At 44.3% G+C, this 21,745-nt stretch overlaps 1 protein-coding gene across 2 annotated transcripts in view; it reads left to right on the top strand.

The window, feature by feature from the left end:
- Positions 1–1,043: 1,043 nt before the first annotated feature.
- PDLIM1 (PDZ and LIM domain 1) overlaps positions 1,044–21,745 on the top strand; it is a 55,808-nt gene continuing 35,106 nt past the window's right edge. Inside the window, exons 1-2 of one of the 2 annotated variants that reach the window (XM_040362202.1) lie at positions 1,044–1,269; positions 21,225–21,376. In XM_040362202.1, coding sequence (XP_040218136.1) covers positions 1,174–1,269; positions 21,225–21,376 — 248 coding nt within the window. In that variant the 5' untranslated portion in view covers positions 1,044–1,173. The remainder of the gene's footprint in view (positions 1,270–21,224; positions 21,377–21,745) is intronic. The other variant, XM_040362203.1, reaches the window with a different exon arrangement.

The raw sequence follows: 21,745 nt of genomic DNA, 5'->3' as shown, positions 1-21,745 counted from the left end.
TTCAGTGGCACTTCAATTGCAGCTCGATTTTACAGTGATTGTCGCTTGACGAATCGCAGTAAGTGTCGGTTCACACCAGCGCAAGGCGGGAATCAGCGCGATTCACGTATAGCATAGAGCTCACAGGTAGTTCACACTGCCCTATGCGAACCACTGCAGGTGTCAATAGAAAGTTAATGACACCCCCAGATTGGTTCACATATTGCAGTGTTCACACTCATGCGATCCGATTCTGGTGCAGACAGAAAAAGAGTCCTGCCTGATTTTGGACCGAATGCAATGCAAATTCAGCCATACAAACTGTACAGCTGACATTGCATGCGATGGGCACAGTAGTGTGGTGCGAATCACATGCGATCTCTGACATCGCACAAGTGTGAACCGGCACTAAAATTGCACAAACAAAATTGCAGGATGCTTGTCGTCTATTTTGAGCAACAGGCATCCCACGATTTTGTTTGCGCAATTTTACCGTGATTCGTCGGGCAACATTCGTAGCAAAATCGTGCCGCTGAAAGTAACGGGATCGCAAGCGTGTCCTGCGATTTGTGGCGATTCAATAATCATGGGCAAAATTGTGGCGATTCCGCCCACGATCCGCAACGCCAATTTGTGAATGGAGCCTAAGCGTTTACTGACGCCGCACCTCCCCACATACTATAGAGTGTTCTTTGTCTGTGATTGGGTGGGGTGGAGCCCCCATATGTTCCTATGGGCCCCTGTGAGGTTCCATTGAACTCTGCCCTATACTATCCAAGAAAGTTTTGGCTTTAGCTGTACTTTGCTATGGAAGAGTGTAATGAGATAAAGAAATGAAAGGCCTTCCCTCCATAGTCCGGGATCCCTCCAAGGTGCAGAATGATGATGATGGATCTGATGGGGAGGAATGCTCAGCTCTCACAACATTCCTAAACTTTGGGATCCTGCTTTTCCATACATGGGCACAGTGCTGTCAGAGGGGGCGGGGCCGGGACCTCACACACACTCTGCCCAATAGAGGAAGAAGAGGGAATCTGTGCGCCGCTTGAACAGTCTTTGAAGGGAGTTCCCGGCTGTCACACGCCACGCCCCTTTGTGCCGGAGGATCCGTCCTCGGGAGAAGCTGGACACACACAGCCTGCCGGGAGAAGAGTCCACACCGCCCTCCACCCATCCCATCCATCCATCAGGACTATGACCACCAAACGTGTCGTCCTCACCGGACCCGCACCATGGGGCTTCCGACTGGTCGGGGGAAAAGACTTCGACCAACCTCTAACCATTTCCAGGGTAAGTCCCAGCTGTGATCTCTATAGAGTCAGATCAGGGATCCCCCTGTGTATGGACACCTCCCAGCTGTGATCTCTTTAGAGTCAGATCAGGGATCCCCCTGTGTATGGAGATCTCCCAGCTGTGATCTCTTTGGAGTCAGATCAGGGATCCCCTGTGTATGGAGATCTCCCAGTTGTGATCTCTAGTCAGATCAGAGATCCCCTGTGTGTGGACACCTCCCAGCTGTGATCTCTATAGAGTCAGATCAGGGATCCCCTGTGTATGGACACATCCCAGCTGTGATCTATATATAGTCAGATCAGGGATCCCCCTGTGTATGGACACCTCCCAGCTGTGATCTCTAGTCAGATCAGGGATCCCCCTGTGTGTGGACACCTCCCAGCTGTGATCTTTAGAGTCAGATCTGGGATCCCCTGTGTGTGGACACCTCCCAGCTGTGATCTCTATATAGAGATCGGGGGATCCCCTGTGTGTGGACACCTCCCAGCTGTGATCTCTATAGAGTCAGATCAGGGATCCCCCTGTGTATGGACACATCCCAGCTGTGATCTCTATAGAGTCAGATCAGGGATCCCCCTGTGTATGGACACATCCCAGCTGTGATCTCTATAGAGTCAGATCAGGGATCCCCCTGTGTATGGACACATCCCAGCTGTGATCTCTATAGAGTCAGATCAGGGATCCCCCTGTGTATGGACACCTCCCAACTGTGATCTTTAGAGTCAGATCAGGTATCCCCTGTGTATGGACACCTCCCCAGCTGTAATGCCTATGGGGGGAGATCAGGGATCCCCCTGTGTATGGACACCTCCCAGCTGTGATCTATATGGGGGGGGGGAGATTGGGGATCCCCTGTGTGTGGAGACCTCTGATCTGTGATCACTATGGAGGGAGATCATGGTTCGTCTGTATCCCCTCCCCCTGTCATAGAAGGGTCATGTGTACACCCCCTGCTCCTCTCATTTGATCTCTATGCATGAGATGACTGGCAGGGTGGAGTACACACCAACTTCCTGAGTTCTATGTGATACTCTATCTACTTTGCTTAAAGGCAAATTCATGCTCAGCCTGCTTCACTGCAGCTGTTGGTGGACTACAAGTACCAGCATGCGCCCTCAGGCAAACACTGCTCTGATTAACTGCAGACAGAATGGCAGTTTATTAAATGCAGACTTGGAACAACCACAGATATGAGGGGGTGACTACCGTTTATACACTATACAAGCTCATTTACATCTACTATCAGCTGTGTAGAACAAGGGCCAGTCTGATTGGATACAAACCAAATGGACTGTTACAGTAAGTTATTGTAAAGTTATTTTAATTTTTTTTAATAGCAAACCTACTATTCTTACTTGCTCTGTGCAATAGAATTGCACAGAGCAGCCCCAAACTCCTTCTGGGGTCCCCCGCCTGTGATCCTGGCTCCTTCCTGGTGTGTCACCATAGAAAGCCATTGTCTTTGGTGGCACATGTGCGGGTTCAGACCCTAGCTGCACTGTCTGCATGCATGGACACAGACAGCTCGGCCCAACCCGACCCCAATCCCTTTTCACAGGGACCACATTGGGAGCCAATGGCAAAGCCAGTGAGAATGAGAAGAACCACTAAAAATGGGCACAACGCTGGCAAGGTAAGAATATGTGGGGGGGGGGTTGATATTACGACCTAAACATTTTTTATTTTAATTTGGGGAAAGCATTTTTTTTTTTAAATCACAAACATCTAATACTTGCCTCCTCTGTGCAGTGGTTTTGCACAGAGCAGCCCAGATCCTCTTCTTCTGGGGTTCCCTTCCAGTGCTTCTGGCCCCTCCCTCCTGCCAAGTGCCCCCACAGCAAACCGCTTGCTATGGGGGCACCTGAGCCGAGCTACTGCTCTGTCTGCCCATTTAGACACAGTGCAGTGCAGCTTGGCCCCGCCCCCACTATCTCCTTATTGGCTCACTGGCTGTGATTGACAGTAGCGGGGGCCAATGTCTCCCATTGCTGTCTCAACCAATGAGGAGGAAGTGACCCAGGACAACCAAGGCTCTTGTGCATAATGCATGAAGGTAAAAAACATTGAGGCTTTACAACAACTTTAGGGTAACAATGTTTAGGCTTTAGAACCCCTTAAATGTTTGTCATCCTATTACATAGCTTTGGTAAATCTAAGTGTGTCAAAAGTTATATGATCGTATCCCATTCTGATCATTATCTATCGGGTTATAGGACAATCATTCTATGTCTAGGAGTAGCCCTAGGATCACCATACATGATACAGTCTGGCTGTACAACCAACTTTAGATTTACTAAAACAATGTATTATGAGGACTTGCCTAAGGCTGTTCGAATCCAGGAACTGGCCGAGATTCGAACCATGTATGGGCAGCATATGGGCTATCAACATGGGTACAACCAGCCTGCCAGATTCTCTTTATCGCTAGCGGCTGTTTTCTCGCAGCGGGGACTATGCCTCCCATGGCACAACACATTTTTCTTGTTAATGGCCATAGAGTTCGATTTTTCATTTAATTGGTACAGTATTCGGCCTATAAAAATCGAATGAGCAAGTCTGTGCATGATCGGTAACAAAGTATGACCATAGACTGTAGGAAGTTGTTCTCTGTGGTTTGAGAGTTTTGGTACCTTTTTCAGCATGGGACGAGGAGCCCATCCCTTCTCACCTGGCCTGGCATCCTTTAAAAAGTTCTGAAAATCTAGGGAATGGGGGGGGGCAGGATCATCAATCATGTGACTACTGTACTGTAATTTGGCTGTCACATGATCAGGAGCTGACAGCTCAGTTTCTGTTGGGAGCGCACAGTGAGCACGCTCACAGCACAGAAACTGATGTGTGGGCGTTTAGAGTAGATGTAAACCCCATTTATGAAAGTTAAACTAAGCACATATATATGTAGTGTTTACTTATCTCTCTCCAAAGTATCAGTTCTCTCTGGTGCTTCGTTCCTCTGATATCAGCATGAGTCATGTCTAAGAAGTTCTCTGAGGCCCCATACACACGACCGAGTTTCTCGGCAGAATTCAGCCAGAAACTCGGTCGGAGCTGGATTCTGCCGAGAAACTCGGTCGTGTGTACACTTTTCAGCGAGGAAGCCGACGAGGAACTCGTCGTGCCGAAAAGAGAACATGTTCTCTATTTCCTCGTTGTTCAATGAGGAAAGTCGGCCCGCAGAGATCCTCGGCGGCTTTCCACACTGAACTCGACGAGGAACTCGATGTGTTTGGCACGTCGAGTTCCTCGGACGTGTGTACGGGGCCTCACACATGCGATAACAGGGAGATGAGCAAGGCAGCCTGTCTATTCAGACTACAGCTCTGCATGCTCCATTGTTCTTCTGCCTATGTGGAGGGGGGTCCCTTTCCTCCAAACAGCTCACACACGGTATACACCCAGTCTCCTCACCCATGCCTATGTGCTGCTGAAAGAGGAATAAAGATTTTTAATACGATGTGCACTTTCTAAAGCGTGTAGAAAGATGAATATATACAAGTAAAACTTATGTAGGGAGATTTGTTTCATCCCTGTGTATCATCTGAGGCTATTGACTTCTCTTGGTATATGTGAGGGTTTACAATACATACACTTTAAAGTGGTTGTAAACCCACTTTGCAAAAAAAAAAAAAAAACTAACACCTGCAAGACGAAGGCATAATGAGCTAGTATGTATAGCATACTAGCTCATTATGTAATACTCTCCTGGGATCGAAGCCCCCGCTGCGGTGTCCGACACAGCACTGGCCAGCGACATGTCGTCCCGGAGTTACTTCCAGGTATTGCTGCTCCGGCGCTGTGATTGCCATTCGCGCGGGACCTGCCGTTAATGGCACAGTCACTGATAGCAAGGGCACGTACGTGTCATTGCTTCAATGCGCATGTCTCGATTACATCGGCACATGCAAATACAGGGGCTATCTCCCAAACCCTTCAGGTTTAGGAGATATCCGGGGTAGCTACAGGTAAGTCTTATTATAGGGTTACCTGTAGCATAAAGTGTGTTTTAAGGGCTTACAACCACTTTTAAGGTCTAACTTTTTGCTGCCACATGATACATGGGAGGCAGCAGGTTATTTGCACCTGCCATTTTACAATCTACAGGGCATTGTTGGGGCTCCTTTACAGTAGGGTGACCAGACATCCCCGGTTTCAAGGGGCAGTCCCTGGATTGAGGACACTGTCCCCGGACCAAGTCTGTCCCCAGATTGGATTTGCCCCCAGGGGCTGGGGCAATTTGAAAGACAGTCAGTACAAAATTAATAAAAACAAATCTGAATTACACACCCCGCTCCGCCGCTCCTACTAGCTTAGAGGGGGGGGGTCTATTTTTGTTCCATTATCTGAGCCCCTTTATGATGATCATGTGCTGGTCGGAGCGGAGGGAATATTTCTTCAGTTTCGGGTGTATGCCCATTCAGCTTCGCTCTCATGTTCTTCTGCCTTGACTCAAGTCCCGGCCAGTCGCCTGCCTGCTTATCTCCTTGCCTTCCCTGGCAGAGTGACCTTTCTCCGCTCCCCACCCAGTAGTAACCGGGGCCCGGAGAGTAAGACTTGAAAGGCTCTGAGGCGGGCGGCGGCGACAGGCAGAGAGTCACTGATTGCCGCCATTACTAGTTAAAAAAAAATATGTCCCCGGATTTCATATTATAAATCTGGTCACCTTACTTTACATGGGTGGTAAAAAGCTTCCAACCTAAACACAGAAATACAGCTCCTAAGGGCTGTACACATGCCATGGCAACAATGTTTTTCTTCTCAGCCGAGGCATGCACAAAATGGTGTGTTGCATTTGGTGGGTGTCATCAAACACAGCCCATTAAAGGTGAATAGGGGCGCCTCATAACCGCTGTGTGTGTGTGTGTGTGTGTGTGTGTGTGTGTGTGTGTGTGTTTTTTTCTCTTTTTCTTCATCTTGTGATAAAGGAAAAATAGACCCATCTAATCCCTACAGGCAGCCAAATATAAGAAGACATGCGTCGGGTCCGAAAAACCTTTACAAAAACGTTTTGCTTTCAGTCTGATGAACATGAATGAACCCAGATGTAAACGGACGCACATCCACTTTATATTGAGCCATATATATGGATACATTGCAGGCTGTTTTTGATCCATCTTGTCACAGGTAGAAAACAGACTGATGGGACACTTGTGTAAAAGGGGCCTTAGAAGCATCAGAAGTACGCTGCATTTGCCCACTGACCCACATTTTTATTTGAATTTCACACCATTAGTGTGCCGCAGGAACTGCTGATTTTCGTGTGGCCATCGAATTTGAGTGATTGGCATGTTGGAAATTGTGACCTGGAAAGAAAATAGGATTTCTGCCCACGAAATGTCTTTTCTGTAACTTGAGGTGAAATTGAAGACTTGGTTGGTCGAATTTGGAAGTCAATGGTGTGGCACCATCAGATTACAAAACGCACAATTTCTGATTTTTCCCCCAAAAAAATTTTGGAAAATGACCCATGTATGGCCTGCATACGTCTATGGTGATGCTGTACAGACACAGCTGATTGTCCTAATTTGCCAGGCGAGTGGTCCCGAATGCAGACAGGATGCCAGTCAAATTAGGACAAGGTGCTATGTCCATACAGCCACTGTGTCCTCAGTCTTCTATGCACCGCCCGCACGCAGCACCTGGCGGCTCCAGCCGCATAAACAAACGTCCAATTTATGGTGTACAGGCTTCGGCACCCCTGCAAAGGAGGCCTAAAAAGGCAATTGATCATGCTTGTTGGCATCGTTATAATATCTGTTTGGCATTGTTGGGTTTATGTAAGCTGTTTATATGATGGTCGTCTTTTAAATCTAATGCATCACTGAAGCTCTGCAGACAAAGATCTGCCTGGTGGTGACATAGCTGTTTTAGGAAAGGTGATTGTGGCTGTGATTTGGCCTCAGTCCAGGATGAGCTCATCCATTTCACAGAAGCCATCATTGGTGATGTATGAGGTGGAGGCCAGGCTTATCAGGAGTACAATGCAGCTGAAGATAAACCCAAAGTTTGGACAATGAATAAGCTGTACATTCTGACTGATTTGTGTGTGTGTGTGTGTGTGTGTGTGTGTGTGTGTGTCTCAGCATAAATCCTAGTTTACCTCCCGCCTTATGTAAACACAAAGGGCACAATGTGATAAGACCTGTGAGGACAACTCCTGACCAGGACCATACCACAAGCCTGCATAGTTTGAGCAGGGCGTGTTCCTGGTGAATATATATATATATATATATATATATATATATATATATATATATATATATATATATATATATATATATATATATATATATATATATATATATATATATATATATATATATTCTTACAAGCACACTTTTTTTGGAAAAAAAAATCACTTTTTTTTTATTAAAAAATAAGACCGCAATGAATTTGGCCCAATTTTTTTATATATTGTGAAAGATAATGTTACGCCGAGTAAAATAATACCCAACATGTCACGCTTAAAAATTTCTGGATTTTCGGCTGATATTCTGTCACTATCGTTTAAAATACATCTATGATAAAAAATTATAGACCCTTCATTTCTTTGTAAGTTGGCAAACCTACAAAATCTGCAGGGGGTCAAATAATTATTTTCCCCACTGTAAGGTGTATTGTCCATAAAAGCAGCATTGTAAATTATGCTTAAAGGGTGTGTGTGTGTGTGTATAGTATGTCTGTCCAGTCTCCGAAGTGAAAACTAAAAGTCAGCTGCTACAAAAACTGTAGCTGTTGACTCTTAATAAATCGCCTCGCCTGTCCTGCGATCCAGCTGTGTTATCGCCCTAGTTATGTTCTCCCTGTGTCCTTCTGCGTCGGCATCTTTACTATGGGCATTCGGCTGTGACAGCTTGCTGCTTCACAGCTGGGTGCCCACTGTGCATGCACGTGTTGCTCTGTGACTGGTTCTGAAGTCTCCTGGCACCTGTCATCTAGAAGACTTCGAGGGGAGGAGAACATTTTGCTTCCAATCACCTAAGGTGATGGGAGTGGGTACCTGTCAAAATTGGGTACCCGCTACTCCCTAAAAGCTCCATTTCACAAACAGGAGCTAGGGAGGAGGCCTTAAAGCTGAACTTCTCCCTTTGGGTGGAGCTTCACTTTAACAGATCTGAAGTCAGTTTTTTTTTTTCTTTAGCATTACTGGAGTGACTACATACATGTACGCATTGGGCCTCAATGTGTGCCTGAGGCCCAGCGACACAAAAGGCTTGATTTAGAATTTACAAAGCTTGTCTGAGCTGTCAGAAAACTCGGGGGACAGAGAGCTCACCTTACACTCTGCAGAGGAAAGCTGAGAAAGCTATAGAGAAGGGACACCCCCCCCCCCCCCCCCGTCACCTTTTTTCTTTTGGTGTCCGGAAAACTTGTCAGAAGTGATTCATGCTTGGAGTAAAGGAACAAAGCAGCAGAGAGAAATTATACTTGGTGCTCTGGATTGAGACAAGTACACACTATAGAAGGATATGCTTTGTTCATATTTCATGTCTGAGGTTTACAATCACTTTAAGGCCTTAGTGCTCGGGGCGTTTTTAGCTGCGTCAGGCTGTTTTTTTCTTCTTCACAGCTATAATGCTGTTTTTTATTTTCCTTGTCCCCCTCAGATCTACAGCGACTGCACTTCCAAGTGTATTTGTCTTTAGTAAATGACCTCCGTAAACTTTTAGGAGCTTTAAGTGGAATAGACGTTTTCAAGCTGCAAAACAAAACTTGGGCAGCAGCGTTACAGCTGTAATAAAAAAACAGGCGCGGCTAAACGCATGTTAACGCTGTATACAGCTTTAAGCCACGCCAGCCTTTTTTTAAGCTGTAGTAATTGCATTTGACGCCATTGCAAAATGCCTCTAAAAGGGTGTTTTTCCTGGCGTCGGTACTGGCTATGCAGCCTCCTCTAAACCCCCCTACCCCCGTGTGTGTGTGTGTGTTTTTTTTTTTTTTATACGTCCTGTGTGCATTACGCCTTAAAGGAGTTGTAAATGGAAAAAAAAAGTCACCTTAATGCAATCTATACATTAAGGTGAAAAAACATCTGATGTTGTCCCAGATGAAACAACCACCCAGAATGTCATAAGTATATATGTGTGTTAGACCAAATGTGCATAGTAGAGTACGCAGATGTCTTGTGTTTGTGTGATAACTGTGATGGAAGTAATTTGTTGTATTGTGTGTATTGCACAATGATGAGCTATGAGCAGGAACATCTGCCTGTCAGATCCTACTTGTAAACAAGTCTCAGCACTGCTGTAGCCATAATCTGAAATGCTCCTGGCGTTCAGCGCAGACAACAGTTACTTGTGTTCCATGATGTGGTGATTCACGTTGGTAAATTATTGAAAAATCTTTTCATACTGTAAAATCAGATGGCATTGTGGTGACTGAAATGTGCTGACCCACCTGGTCACTGCCTATTCATTCTACCCGAAGGATGGAATGTGACCATAGGATGCCCGGGGCCTTCGCTAATCATTTCCTGGAGTATTCAGAGGCTCCATAGATACCGAGAGACTGCCAATGCTGACTTCTCACTCTGGATGCCATGTTGCTTCAACTCCTTATCCCTGGCTCAAAACAAGCATTAAGATAAGAACTGTCTTTGATAAATGAACTCCAAACAAAATCATCAGCAATGAAGTATTAACAATAAGTCACACTTGTACTTGTCCATCAACCTCCGCGTTAGAATCACAGGACCCTTTAAATTATGGATCGGCCGATATCGTTTTTTCAGTGCCGATACAATACCGATATTTCTGCCACCTCTCAGGCTGATGGCCGATATTCTGTACATTTAAAAAAAAAATTTTTTTACACTGTCTTTTTTTACTTTTTTTTTTTTTTATCACTGTTATTGCTGTCGCAAGGAATGCAAACGTCCCTTATGACAGTAATAGTCTGTGACCGGTACTCTTTATGAATAGATCGAGGGTCTATAAAACCCCTCCTATGCACTTAAAAGTATTCAAAACGTCAAGATCTGCGTTTTTGAATACTTTCTATTTTTTAAAACTGGTGCCTTTAAGATGCCAGTAATGTCATGACATCACTTCCTGGTTACTAGATCCGAGACCCACAAAGCATTTGCTTTGTTCAGGTCTTCGGCCAGCCGGCAGATATGCTGGCAGGCTGCTCGGGCCTCCTGGTGGAACGGGAGAATATGGGTGAGCAGCGGGAGGGGGGGAAATGTTCCCTTCCGACTGCTTGTAATAACAGCCGAGTGGCTGCTGAGCGAAATTTCTCATGACCGAGGACAAATTTCCACATGCGTAGCTATGGTCTAGCTCTAGTATTTTGTTTATGATCATGCAGACTTCATTCGAATTATTATTATTTTTTATTTTTTTATATATAGAATTAATTCTGTACTAATTAAATGAAAATCGGACATTATAACCAGTAAGAAAAAAAAAATTCCAACAGGCCCGTTTGGAAATTTTTGTCTGAACCGTCCATATGCTCGCACTCTCTCGCTCTTTAGCTTCAGAAAGGTCAGCTATGACGGCACCTATATATTTGACTACGGGAAGGTTCTCAAACTCCATTACAGGCTCTATAATCCCGGGGTTCGGTGTACAATTCCCACCAGGCACACCATCTGCATGGAGTGTGTGTGTGTGTTTCCTATTTGTGCTATGACCATGTGAATGTGCCCTTAGATGATCCTCTGCAGCAGACTGCACCCATATTGTGTATCTCGGCAGCCTACTTACTTCACTCTTGAAATTGTTTTATTGCTCTTGCTTAACTGCTCTTCAGATGAGTTATGCTTTGAAGCTGTTATGCAAGAGCAGTAGACCTTCTGTAATAAAGAAGGTGAGGTATATGATTAGTAGACAGTGTGGTACTATAGCATTCTGTAGTTTCCTAAAGTGTATATCCAGACATTACCCAAATTTACCCCAAACCTCCCTTGCTTACTCGTGTAATATATAATTTTCCTGTAGTGAGAAAGGGCTTTCATTACACCCTGTGACATCATCACCAGTCTTGTAAAATGATTGCAGGGGAAGCTTCTGTGAGCTCATTTCCTGTTGATGTATTCACACCCCCAGAACTGCATCTCCCGAGAGCCTTTTCCTTACTCGCAGCATGTGGACACACTCAAGGCAGCAGCACTGTTTTGTTCATTCATGTATATGTTCTATAATCCAGCAGGCAGAACTGATGACGCCTATTTCGATTTTATGGCAGGAAAGGCTCCATGTTGCCTGCCTGCTTACTGGATGGTTGCCAGGTCAGATATTTTTTTTTTCTGTACTTGCAACATCTTTAAAGCTCAATACATTCACAGCATTATGTTAAATAGTGCTGCAGTAAAATCCCCCCCCCCCCCCCAAAACAACTCCACGATTTGCCTCGTCCACAAACTTCAAGACAGAGAAAAAAAAAAAATATATATTTTATATTTTATATATATATATATATATATATATATATATATATATATATATATATATATATATATATATATATATATATATATATATATATATATATATAATAAAAAAAAATTTTTTTTTTTATGTACTTGCGGCATACGTAAAGGGAAAATGTTATTCTCCGTCCTCCGATTTTTTTTTTTTTTTTTTTGAGCTCCCTCTGGTTAACAATGATTTCCGATTTTGTCCCTGGCAAACTGTTAGAAGGAAGAGCATTTTTTTAAAGTTCTACAGGTGTAAGGCTGGGCATTGGGGAAGTGAATGGGAAATGGGAAGGCAAGGTTGTCACCGTGTCATGTCTGTTAGGTATTTGTCTTTTATCAGGTCAGCAGTACATATCGCAGAGCTCTGAGTCATTGTGTAAACAGTAAAAGTGACAATGTTCAGCACACTGTGACAAACAGGAAAAGTAACAATAGCAGCTGTTATGGGCTTGACCATGTAAAGCTGTTTGTGTAACCTCCCTAACTATGCTGGCCTTTGATTGTACACCATGTCCCCTGCTGCACTTCTGTTTTATGTAAACTGTCCTCTGCCAGCTCCATTAATGGTGCCCATTGGCATGCTTCTGTTCACAATGACCTACTGTTTGAGTATAGACGGGTATGATAGATGTTTGATGGTTGGTGGATGACTTCATCCAGACAGAGCAATGACTGTTGTGTCTATGAGCACCAGCCGATCTATGCAGATACCCCCAGAGGTGCATTTTTCTATCTAATTGTTCCAGCCAGATAAGGCAGACAGTGACTTCATCCTTTCTGCTGATAGACGTGTATGCTGTTATTTCAGGGGGCAGATTTCTTCAATGGGGGGCAGCAGCTGGCGGTCCTTTTGGGTGCCTATTAAAGGAACACTAAAGGTTCGTTTTTTATTAGATCAATTGATTGCTGTAAGCTAGAGCATTTAAATATCACTTGCCTCGTTTTTCCTTTTGACCTCCAAAATACAGTAATCCAGGTTTGAAAATGCCATTTCCTGTCTCTCCTCTTCTTGCTTTCCACCAGCATCTGAGCCGTTTTGCATGGTGGAAAGCAGAATGTGCTTACCCCCTCCCTATGACTACAGCCCTGCGTGAAGATGCTCTCTTATCCCTCACAGGCATGGAGGCTAAGCCTAATGGGAACTGTAGTTCCCATTAGGCCGTGATGTAGCAAGAATGAATGCGCCCCGCAAACCAGGAAGTCAGTGAGAATAATGATATAGGAGTGCTGGAGGTGAATAAAACAGCTTGATTTCAACAGGTATCAAACTAGTTATAATGCAAAACATTACTTTTTACTTCATCAGCTACTGTCAGACTTTAATTTAAGAGGAAAATATTTTTGTCTTTACAACCCCTTTAAGCTGAGCATACACATAAAGATATACACATCTAATCGAACAATTTCCACTATCGGTGCTGTAATCTTGTGCTGTGGCTATTGTAATTTGCCAGCTGTCCCCGCATATGATTGGATGCAGCTGCTGTTTGACCAACAATTTTACGCCTGGCTTTTTTGATATATCAAGAGTTGGAGGGGTCCAAAAGGGCCACCCAATAAGCAAATTTCAGCTGGTTCATTGGGAAATACATTTGCCTTGTTTTGCCCCTGCAAAAACTCTCCCCTATGTCGCATGAAACGGGCAGTACTGCCACCTAAACCAACCTATTTAAGTGAGCTAAATAAACACCAGCCTTATGGTTGCAGTGTGGTTTTCCCATTCAAAAACCCTGTTTAACTCTTCAGAGACTAATGTATAAGGCTGGCCATACATTATACAATTTTCTTCTATAGATTTTCTTTAGATTTACCAAAACCATATAATATGAGGTCAAATCTAAGCACTTGCCATTTGTGTGTAATCAGGCAGGCCACTTGTACTACACAGTTGAAGGTAAATCTAAAGAAAATTGAATAAGAAAATTGTTTGGTGTATGGCCAGCTTAAATAAGCCCTAATAAAGTAAAAACAATGCATCCTTTCATTTTAGGCCGACCTAACTGCATCCCCTAATATTTTTTACAGTAAGTTTAATTTGCGCTTTAAGGCTCGGTTCACGTTGGTGCGACGCAGGAAGCCCTGCGGGTTCCCGCATTGCACCCGATTTACAAGCAGTTCACACTGCCATATGCCAACTGCTGGGCGTGTCAATGCAGAGGTAATGACGGCCCCGGATCGGACATGAATCGGATCACATAGGTGTGAACGCCCATGCGATTCAATTCTGCTGCGGACCAAAAAAGTAGGGCTGTTACTGATCAAAAAATTTCTGTTCGATTAATCGTTTTTTTTTTTTAATCGATTTAATCGACTAATTTCGATTAATTATAACGCACATACAGATCCAACTACTTTTAGCTGATCTCCTTGCAGGCTGATTCCCAGTGCAGCTACCAACCACTGGAAAAATGGATAGCAGGATACAAAAAACACACAAATGCAGCGCTCAAAGGGAATAGCATTAAAACTTTTATAGTCTTCAAGTAGGTAACAAAATAAATATTGCACTGGAGATAAAATTGATGTAGCTACATAAACTATAAAAATGGTGCGAGTAATACCAAACGGCACCAAAAGCAGTCATAAAAATATGTAGCCAAGTATGATACTGGTATAAAAATGTGTACAACGATACCACTGCTGAATCCAGATGAGGAGAGGATAACATCAGTCCGTCGGCATGTAGATGTCCCATGAAGGGAACTATCACAACTCCCAGTGGATGGTTGTAGAATCCCAGGTTGATAGAGGGAAGTGATAGAGGGAAGTGTAACAGCCCTTGCGTGTGGCAGATAGTAAGGTCCCGCCGGCATGCAGATATGAAGGCACAGCAAAGGAGCCCTTCAGATGGACACGGTGTCCGTGACGTTACTGGATCTCCGACGGAACTCCCCTGAAGGCCCAGAAGCCGGCGGAGAGGTGAGTACAAATCAAAAGAATTTTAATCGATTAAAGATTAATCGATTAATTAAAAGTTAATTTGCACAGCCCTACAAAAAAGGGTCCTGCACGACTTTGGTCTAAATGCGATGCAAGTTCAGACTTACAATCTGTATGGCTGAATTCGCATTGCATGTGATTTGCAGTGCGGTGCGAATTAACAATGCGGGAGGCGTGTCAGCACAAGTCTGGTCATTGGAGGAGAGCAGGCTGAGTTCTCAGCACAGCTAGAGAATTGGCCACAATGTGCTCTCCTGCTTAGCGTGGTCAGTTGTTAATGGGAAAGCGGAGGTACTGGCAGGCAAAAAAAGGAAGCAATACACAGAGACCAGAAGATTTTGATACAAGTACATGGTACAGCAGGTACATATCGGGAATATGAAATGTTGGGGTAACAAACACTTTAGACAATGTCAAATGAGAAGAGCCACTGTGTTTTTACTCAGGACAGAAGTTTTATGTCGTCCAAACCTTTGTTTGATTAGCCTTGGAATGTGTTTGTGGAAAAGTTATTTGTGGCACAGATAAGATCTGTCTGGCCTGTGGAATGCCTCATTCCCGGTAGTAAAATGTTTGGCCATATGTTTCCTCGTTCTCTTGGATGGACTTGCACACATCAATGTAAATATCATTCACATTATGTATACAGCAGAGGCTAGACATTTCTTTTCTTGTGGAAGCATAGCAGCTCCCAGTAGATGACAGAACAGCTGAGGCATGCTGTATAGTGCTCTGTGACCCCCCCCTCCCCCCACCGCACAGTTAAATTAAAGCAAAAGGCCAACCCCCTTCTTTTTTTGGTAAGGGAGAGTTGCAACCCCTTTCAGCTTCCTAGCAATCTGTTTCCCATTGAGGAGATTTCCCTTCACTTCCTGTTCCATAGCCAGAACAGGAAGTAAGAGGGAGGCTCCAGGTTACCAGAACTAGTGTCTCCATTGGAAGAGTTCCTGTCCTGACAAAAAAACTAATTTGGAGATTTTTTTTTTTTTCACTTTCCCTCTCAGTGATGACAGTAAACAGGACAAATAGAGAGGTTGAATCTCCCTGACAGGTGTTCCAATCCGCTCCACTCTATCCTGATCTAATAAATGTTTTGCCTTTTTAGTTTTACTGTAAGAATGGAATTTTAGTTATACACCTAACTAGCCTTAACTGTGCCCTCCTCCCTCCTAACACATATGCTAACTAACCCGTGTAAGACAGAGGTATATACTTATTTTCAGGCCGCTCCGGTAACGCGACTTCCCCTGTGTCGGCTAGCAGCAGCTGCAGGGGAGAGGAGAGATTGCTCTGACAACAGCTAGTAAACCCTGAAGTGGTGACGTCACCCATAGGCTCCCATGGCCCAACCATTGTCAGCACTCCCTCCTCTCCCCTGAAGCCACTGCTGACCGATGCTGTGGAGCCGGGTCACGTGACCGCACTGAAGTGGCTTGACAATAGGTAAGTATACTCTATTATAATATATATATATATATATATATATATATATATATTTTATGATACAGGTTAGTTGGCATAGGTGTTAGATGTATGGTGGGGACAGTTTTGAGGCTAGTTGGATGTACATTTCTGGAATTCCCCATTAAGGTGAGGATGTGAGATTGCAGCGCTGGACATAAAGATCTTATTCCTAAACAATCTCTTTTATCCCTTTTAATAAAGACACTTATCGACTCTCACACCAAAGCCCCCCCCCCCCCCATTTTTTGTACAGGGTGGGTTTGTCTGTGTCTTATTGAGGAGACTTCCCATTACTTCCTGTTCCACAGGCACAGCAAAAAGTGAGGCAAAATCTTTGCAAAGTGTTTTTGCTGTCTCATATACAGACTGATTTCACTGTTGTGGGTTTAGAAACGCTCTAATTGCAGAAATACAACATAAAGACTCAGGCCTCATTCACATAGGCCACATTGGTGTTTGCAGAAAGCCTTGGGCAGAAAACCTGTACAAGTCCATGGCAGGCTGACATGAACCGTGTCAGGAAGGCCGGGGGCTTTGGGATGTCCCTTGCAAACAATGCAGTGATAGGTGAAGAAGCTGTAGCAAGATATGACCAATGCAGTGACCCTAAACTGGGCAACACGGAGTGTGAGGCAGATGTGTGGTAAGGCTAGTCATACATTGTGTGGTAAGGCTAGTCATACATTGTTTGATTTCTTTTGTTCTGCCCGCATTCTCCACTCTCTACAATGCAGATGGACAAATTGCCTGCTGTGCTTACTATATTCACAATGGATGCAGCCGCCATTCAGCAGACCATTTTCCGCCAGCTCCTTTTGATTTTTCAGTTGAAACCCCAACAGGGCCACCGACATAGCAAATTTCATGAGGTTCATCAGGAACCAGCAAATGTCGGATAGTGTATGGCCAGCTTTAGTGTTACTTGCTATATCTGTTTGTTGATGATGCCGGTATGAAAGGAACCTAATGGCACTCAGTTGTATCTCCCATGAACATGACACAACTTTTACCTCGAGTGTGAGAAAGTCCTCATTTTGTGTTTGTATAATGTCTGCATTTCAGTGCAATGTTTATTTGTGTTAGGAGAATAAATACTACCTCTACTTTGACCTCAATTGTTAGCAAAAGGTGTTGCATAACAAAAGCGCGCGCGCACACACATTCTTCCTTCACTAAAAGAAACCAACTAGATTCCTTTCTCATACATTACCTCATATTTTTTTTTTTGCCTTTTTAAAGGATAAGTTCACTTTTTAGGAAAAAAAATTCAAATTTTTTTTTTTTTTGCAGGTAAAAAAATGTTTTATTCTATTTGATTTGGGGTGTGTTTTTGTTTGTGTGTTCCCATATGTATCCCATTAAGAACTACAAGCCAACAGCGCCAAAGGATGTCAGAGCTGTGTGAATGAATCCTGTGGGCGGAGCCCTGTACGGCCACGCTGATTTCAAAAAGTGACAGCTATTACAGGGACCTTCTCTCCGTACTGTTGTCATGGGGGGAAATGTGTAACATGTTCCCAAAGGTGAACTTCTCCTTTTAAAAGAGAAGTGTGTGTGTGTGTGTGTGTGTGTGTGTGTGTGTTTTTTTTTTTTTTTTTTGTTTGACGTTTTATACTTACTTGGATGCAGCATTGGTCCGGCTGCATTTGTCCCCCGATGGCTCTGTTCTCTCAGATCCCTGAACAGAGTGCTGCTGACTGTCAATCAGCAGCTCTCCACTCATTGGCTCCCACTGCTGTCAATTAAAAGCTGTGATGTGGGGCTAAGTCAAGTGAGGTGCCCCCATGGAAAGCTACAACCGATAAAGAGGAGGAGCCTGGAGTGCCGGTGGGGGATCCCAGAGGGGGGAGGATCGAGGCCACTCTGTGCAAAACCATTGCAAAGAGCAGGTAAGTATAACATGTTTTTTAAACCTTTTTTTTGTTTTTAAGACAAATGACAATCAATTTAATCTTCTCATCTCTGCCAACAGTGTGGATAGAGGAATCTTCCCTGCCTGCTATTGCATTCAGGCAACCTCCGCACCAGCCCAGCCCAACGCACAAATATATCTATACATGCACAAATAAAATTACAAGATGGTTTATATAATGCCATATTGTTTTTCAGAATCCCGTGCATAAGTCCACATGCTAAGATGAATGTAATTTTGCTTGGCATACGTGACATTTGCTTGTTTCGCACCCCACAATATATTTACACTGTCGCATGAAACCTGACATTGTAAAACCCAATAAAAACGTAATAAAACGGAGACATATAGGTTTACAACCAAGGAGCGATTTGCACTAGAACACAGTAAAGGCTAACTTTGTGGGTGTTTCTTATAGCGTAGGTGAACGTGTTGCTCTTGTGATTTGCATGCGGGTGCCAATAAATTGCTAATGGCACCACCATTGCAGTTGCATGGTACCGCAGTACCATGCAGTTTGTTGTAGTGCCTACTTTTTCCATGATGCAGTGCATTTTGCAGCACATTGGAATGAACAGGCTATCCAAAACGCACACCGCACAGGAAAATGCCCATTCTGGTGTGAACTGGCCATAAAGGGGACTCCAGTGGTACAGTATAAAATCTGTCTTCGCTGTAAGATCAGTCATAGTGCATTGTGCCCACTCGGTTAACTGACTCATGAGGTTTGTATGGGGTCATGTTTGTGTGAATTGGGGCGTAATCAATTATTAGGCGGTTTTATCTCCTGATTTAAAAGAGAAGTATGGGATTTTGAAAAACAAACGTACATACTCCGCTAGGTGGATGCAGCATCTATCCAAACTGACCGACCGCTCAGAGCGGACTCGAGAACTAAGTGATCCAAGACCGCTAATCGCTCAGTTCTTGAGGCTGCTCTGAGCTGTCGGTCACCGACCCTTTGCTCTGCCCCTCAAGCACTCACTGGAGCGCTGAGCTGTAGAGGGAGTGGGAGGGGCTGGCTCAGGCTCTCTGAGGTGCACTGGGTGGATCCCGACATTATTGTCTGGATGCCTGGACCTGTAGTCCAACGGTTCCCTCCCACTTTAACATGTTCCAGCACTCCATGTTTCCTCGTAATATAAAATAATTTAACAGAAAGAGGGGTATTTGAAGGCCACAGCTGGCCGGCAGACCATGGAACTCCACCACCGAGATCTCCGTAATAGTCCCCACAAAATAACTTATTGAGAGGTAATACTTTACAGCATTCTATCAAAAAAATATATAATTGAGCCATTAAATCCGCCCAAACTGAATTTGAAGATTTAGAGAGACCCTAAATTGCACAAAATTATTGCTACAGTAAAGTACAATTTAAAAGACAAGTCCAGCTTTCTGAGCATGTTTGATGTTACACCCATATTTAGAAGGCAGTCCTCCACCCCCTCACATAATCCAGGAGTTCTTGCCCCTCCTGCCCGCTCCTTTAATTATTTGAAATCGACTCATTTATTTGTTCAAAGGAATCTGAAAATGGAAAAAAATAACTACAATGGGACTTTGCCACTGCAGCAGAGGGACTTGTACTTGTAATCCATTGATACTTCCGCCAGTCCCTGAACTGAAGGTCTGTATCTTGGTGTGGATCTGCACCTGGATAAATGGTCAGCAGGAGCCTGCATTGCACCCACAATCCACTGATGGTGGGAATACATTGCAGGCTGCTTTTTTTTTTTTTTTTTTTTTTTTTTTTTTACACACAAGGTGAACTTTGCCTTTAAATTGTCACTTGTACAGTGCGAGGTACAGCCCGCGGTGATGAAAGCAGAAGATCTAAGGAGTGAAGCAATATCCTCCGATAGACAGGCAGCATGTGATTTTAATCTATTCTCTGCCTTATATGTGACCATAAAAATGCCTAAAGTAGAACGAAGGCCAGAACTTTTTTTTTTTTGGATAAAGTAAGGGACGATTTCCCCTCACTTTCTGTTCCATCTTTCAGTGACATTTGGTGATCAGGACAAATGGAGAGGGTGGTTGTCACCAATGGGGACACTACAGAACACACTTGTTGCTCCTTTCTATACTATAAGCGGGAGGTGTTCTGTAGTCCAGCAGCAAGAACACGGGTATGGCTGATAACTCTGCTTTGAATTTCAGTGCAGCAGAGCCAGACATTGTTCAGGCAGAATGGGAAGTTCAGATCACACTGGATTTTTGGCAAAGTCAACAGATATTTTTTTTTTATACTCGCACATTTTCTGTTTTGTCTTGTTAAAACCGCTGTATGTATCGAAGAATTGTAGTGACCTGTGGCTTTTTTTTTTTTGCCCAGCTCATTAATTGAGAGCGTTTACACTGAGGCAGCAACATCTGGACTCCAAACTGTGGCCTGTGGGCCAGATATGGCTCTGCTTGCTTTTTATCCAGCTCTTGGGGCAATATCTCATCCACTCACACAACAGGTGGGGCACAATTCCTCCCAATGGTACCACAGGTGGGGCACAATTCCTCCCAATGGTACCACAGGTGGGGCACAATTCCTCCCAATGGTGCCACAGGTGGGGCACAATTCCTCCCAATGGTGCCACAGGTGGGGCACAATTCCTCCCAATGGTGCCACAGGTGGGGCACAATTCCTCCCAATGGTACCACAGGTGGGGCACAATTCCTCCCAATGGTACCACAGGTGGGGCACAATTCCTCCCAATGGTACCACAGGTGGGGCACAATTCCTCCCAATGGTACCACAGGTGGGGCACAATTCCTCCCAATGGTACCACAGGTGGGGCACAATTCCTCCCAATGGTACCACAGGTGGGGCACAATTCCTCAATTTGACACCAACAATGGGACACAGTCCCTCCCAATGATGGGGCACAATTGCTCCTAGTGACCCCAATGATGGGGCACAGTCCCTCCCAATGACATTAACAATGGGCACAGTTCTCTCACTGACATCAAAGATGGGGCATTGTTTGCTCCCACTGACATTTTTTACCCCCCCCTCCCAAGTAAATTGGGACAGTAAATTGGGCCTTTGTCTGAAGACCTCTGATCTGGAGGAACCTTGGGGTTTCACTGAACCCTGGCTGAGAATGGCTGCTCTATGCACAATCCAGGAGTACCATGTAGAAAATACAGCATTGGCAGCATTATTTGAATCCTATTGGCCACAAATGATAAATAACTGGCCTTCTTGCCTTCTTACAGGTGACACTCGGTAGCAAGGCTGCTTTGGCTGAACTGTGTACTGGAGATGTGGTTGCTGCCATTGACGGAGAGAACACTGATGGAATGACCCATTTAGAAGCCCAGAACAAAATCAAGGCCTGTGAAGATGATCTGGCTCTCACCATTAACAGGTAACTTTCTCTGGGAGGATAGATGACAACATATAACCAGTTTGCATTTTCTCTAAGTGCTTCAGTCACAGCTCATGTAAAAACATGAATGTGTATGCATTCCTGTGGTCTCCTCCCTCCTGGAGTGTAAGTGGGAGCGCGGGTTGTCATTAGCCGTCTGTATTCAGAGGCAGGGGACCAGAGAAGTACAGAGGTCTGTGTAGGGGGAACATCTGTATAGTTTGTCTATATCATCAATCCGATTTAGTTTTTTTATATCCGTTTTCTATGGCTGATTGAACACGGATTTATACAATTCAAACTCATTGCAGTTTGCTTTACAAAACCTGTCCGAAGCAGAAAACAAATACCCGTACATGAGCCGCCATA

This window comes from Rana temporaria, chromosome 8 (assembly GCF_905171775.1).
Source record: "Rana temporaria chromosome 8, aRanTem1.1, whole genome shotgun sequence".
In the NCBI taxonomy this organism is placed as follows: domain Eukaryota; kingdom Metazoa; phylum Chordata; class Amphibia; order Anura; family Ranidae; genus Rana; species Rana temporaria.
This window is presented reverse-complemented; position numbering and strand designations above follow the sequence as displayed.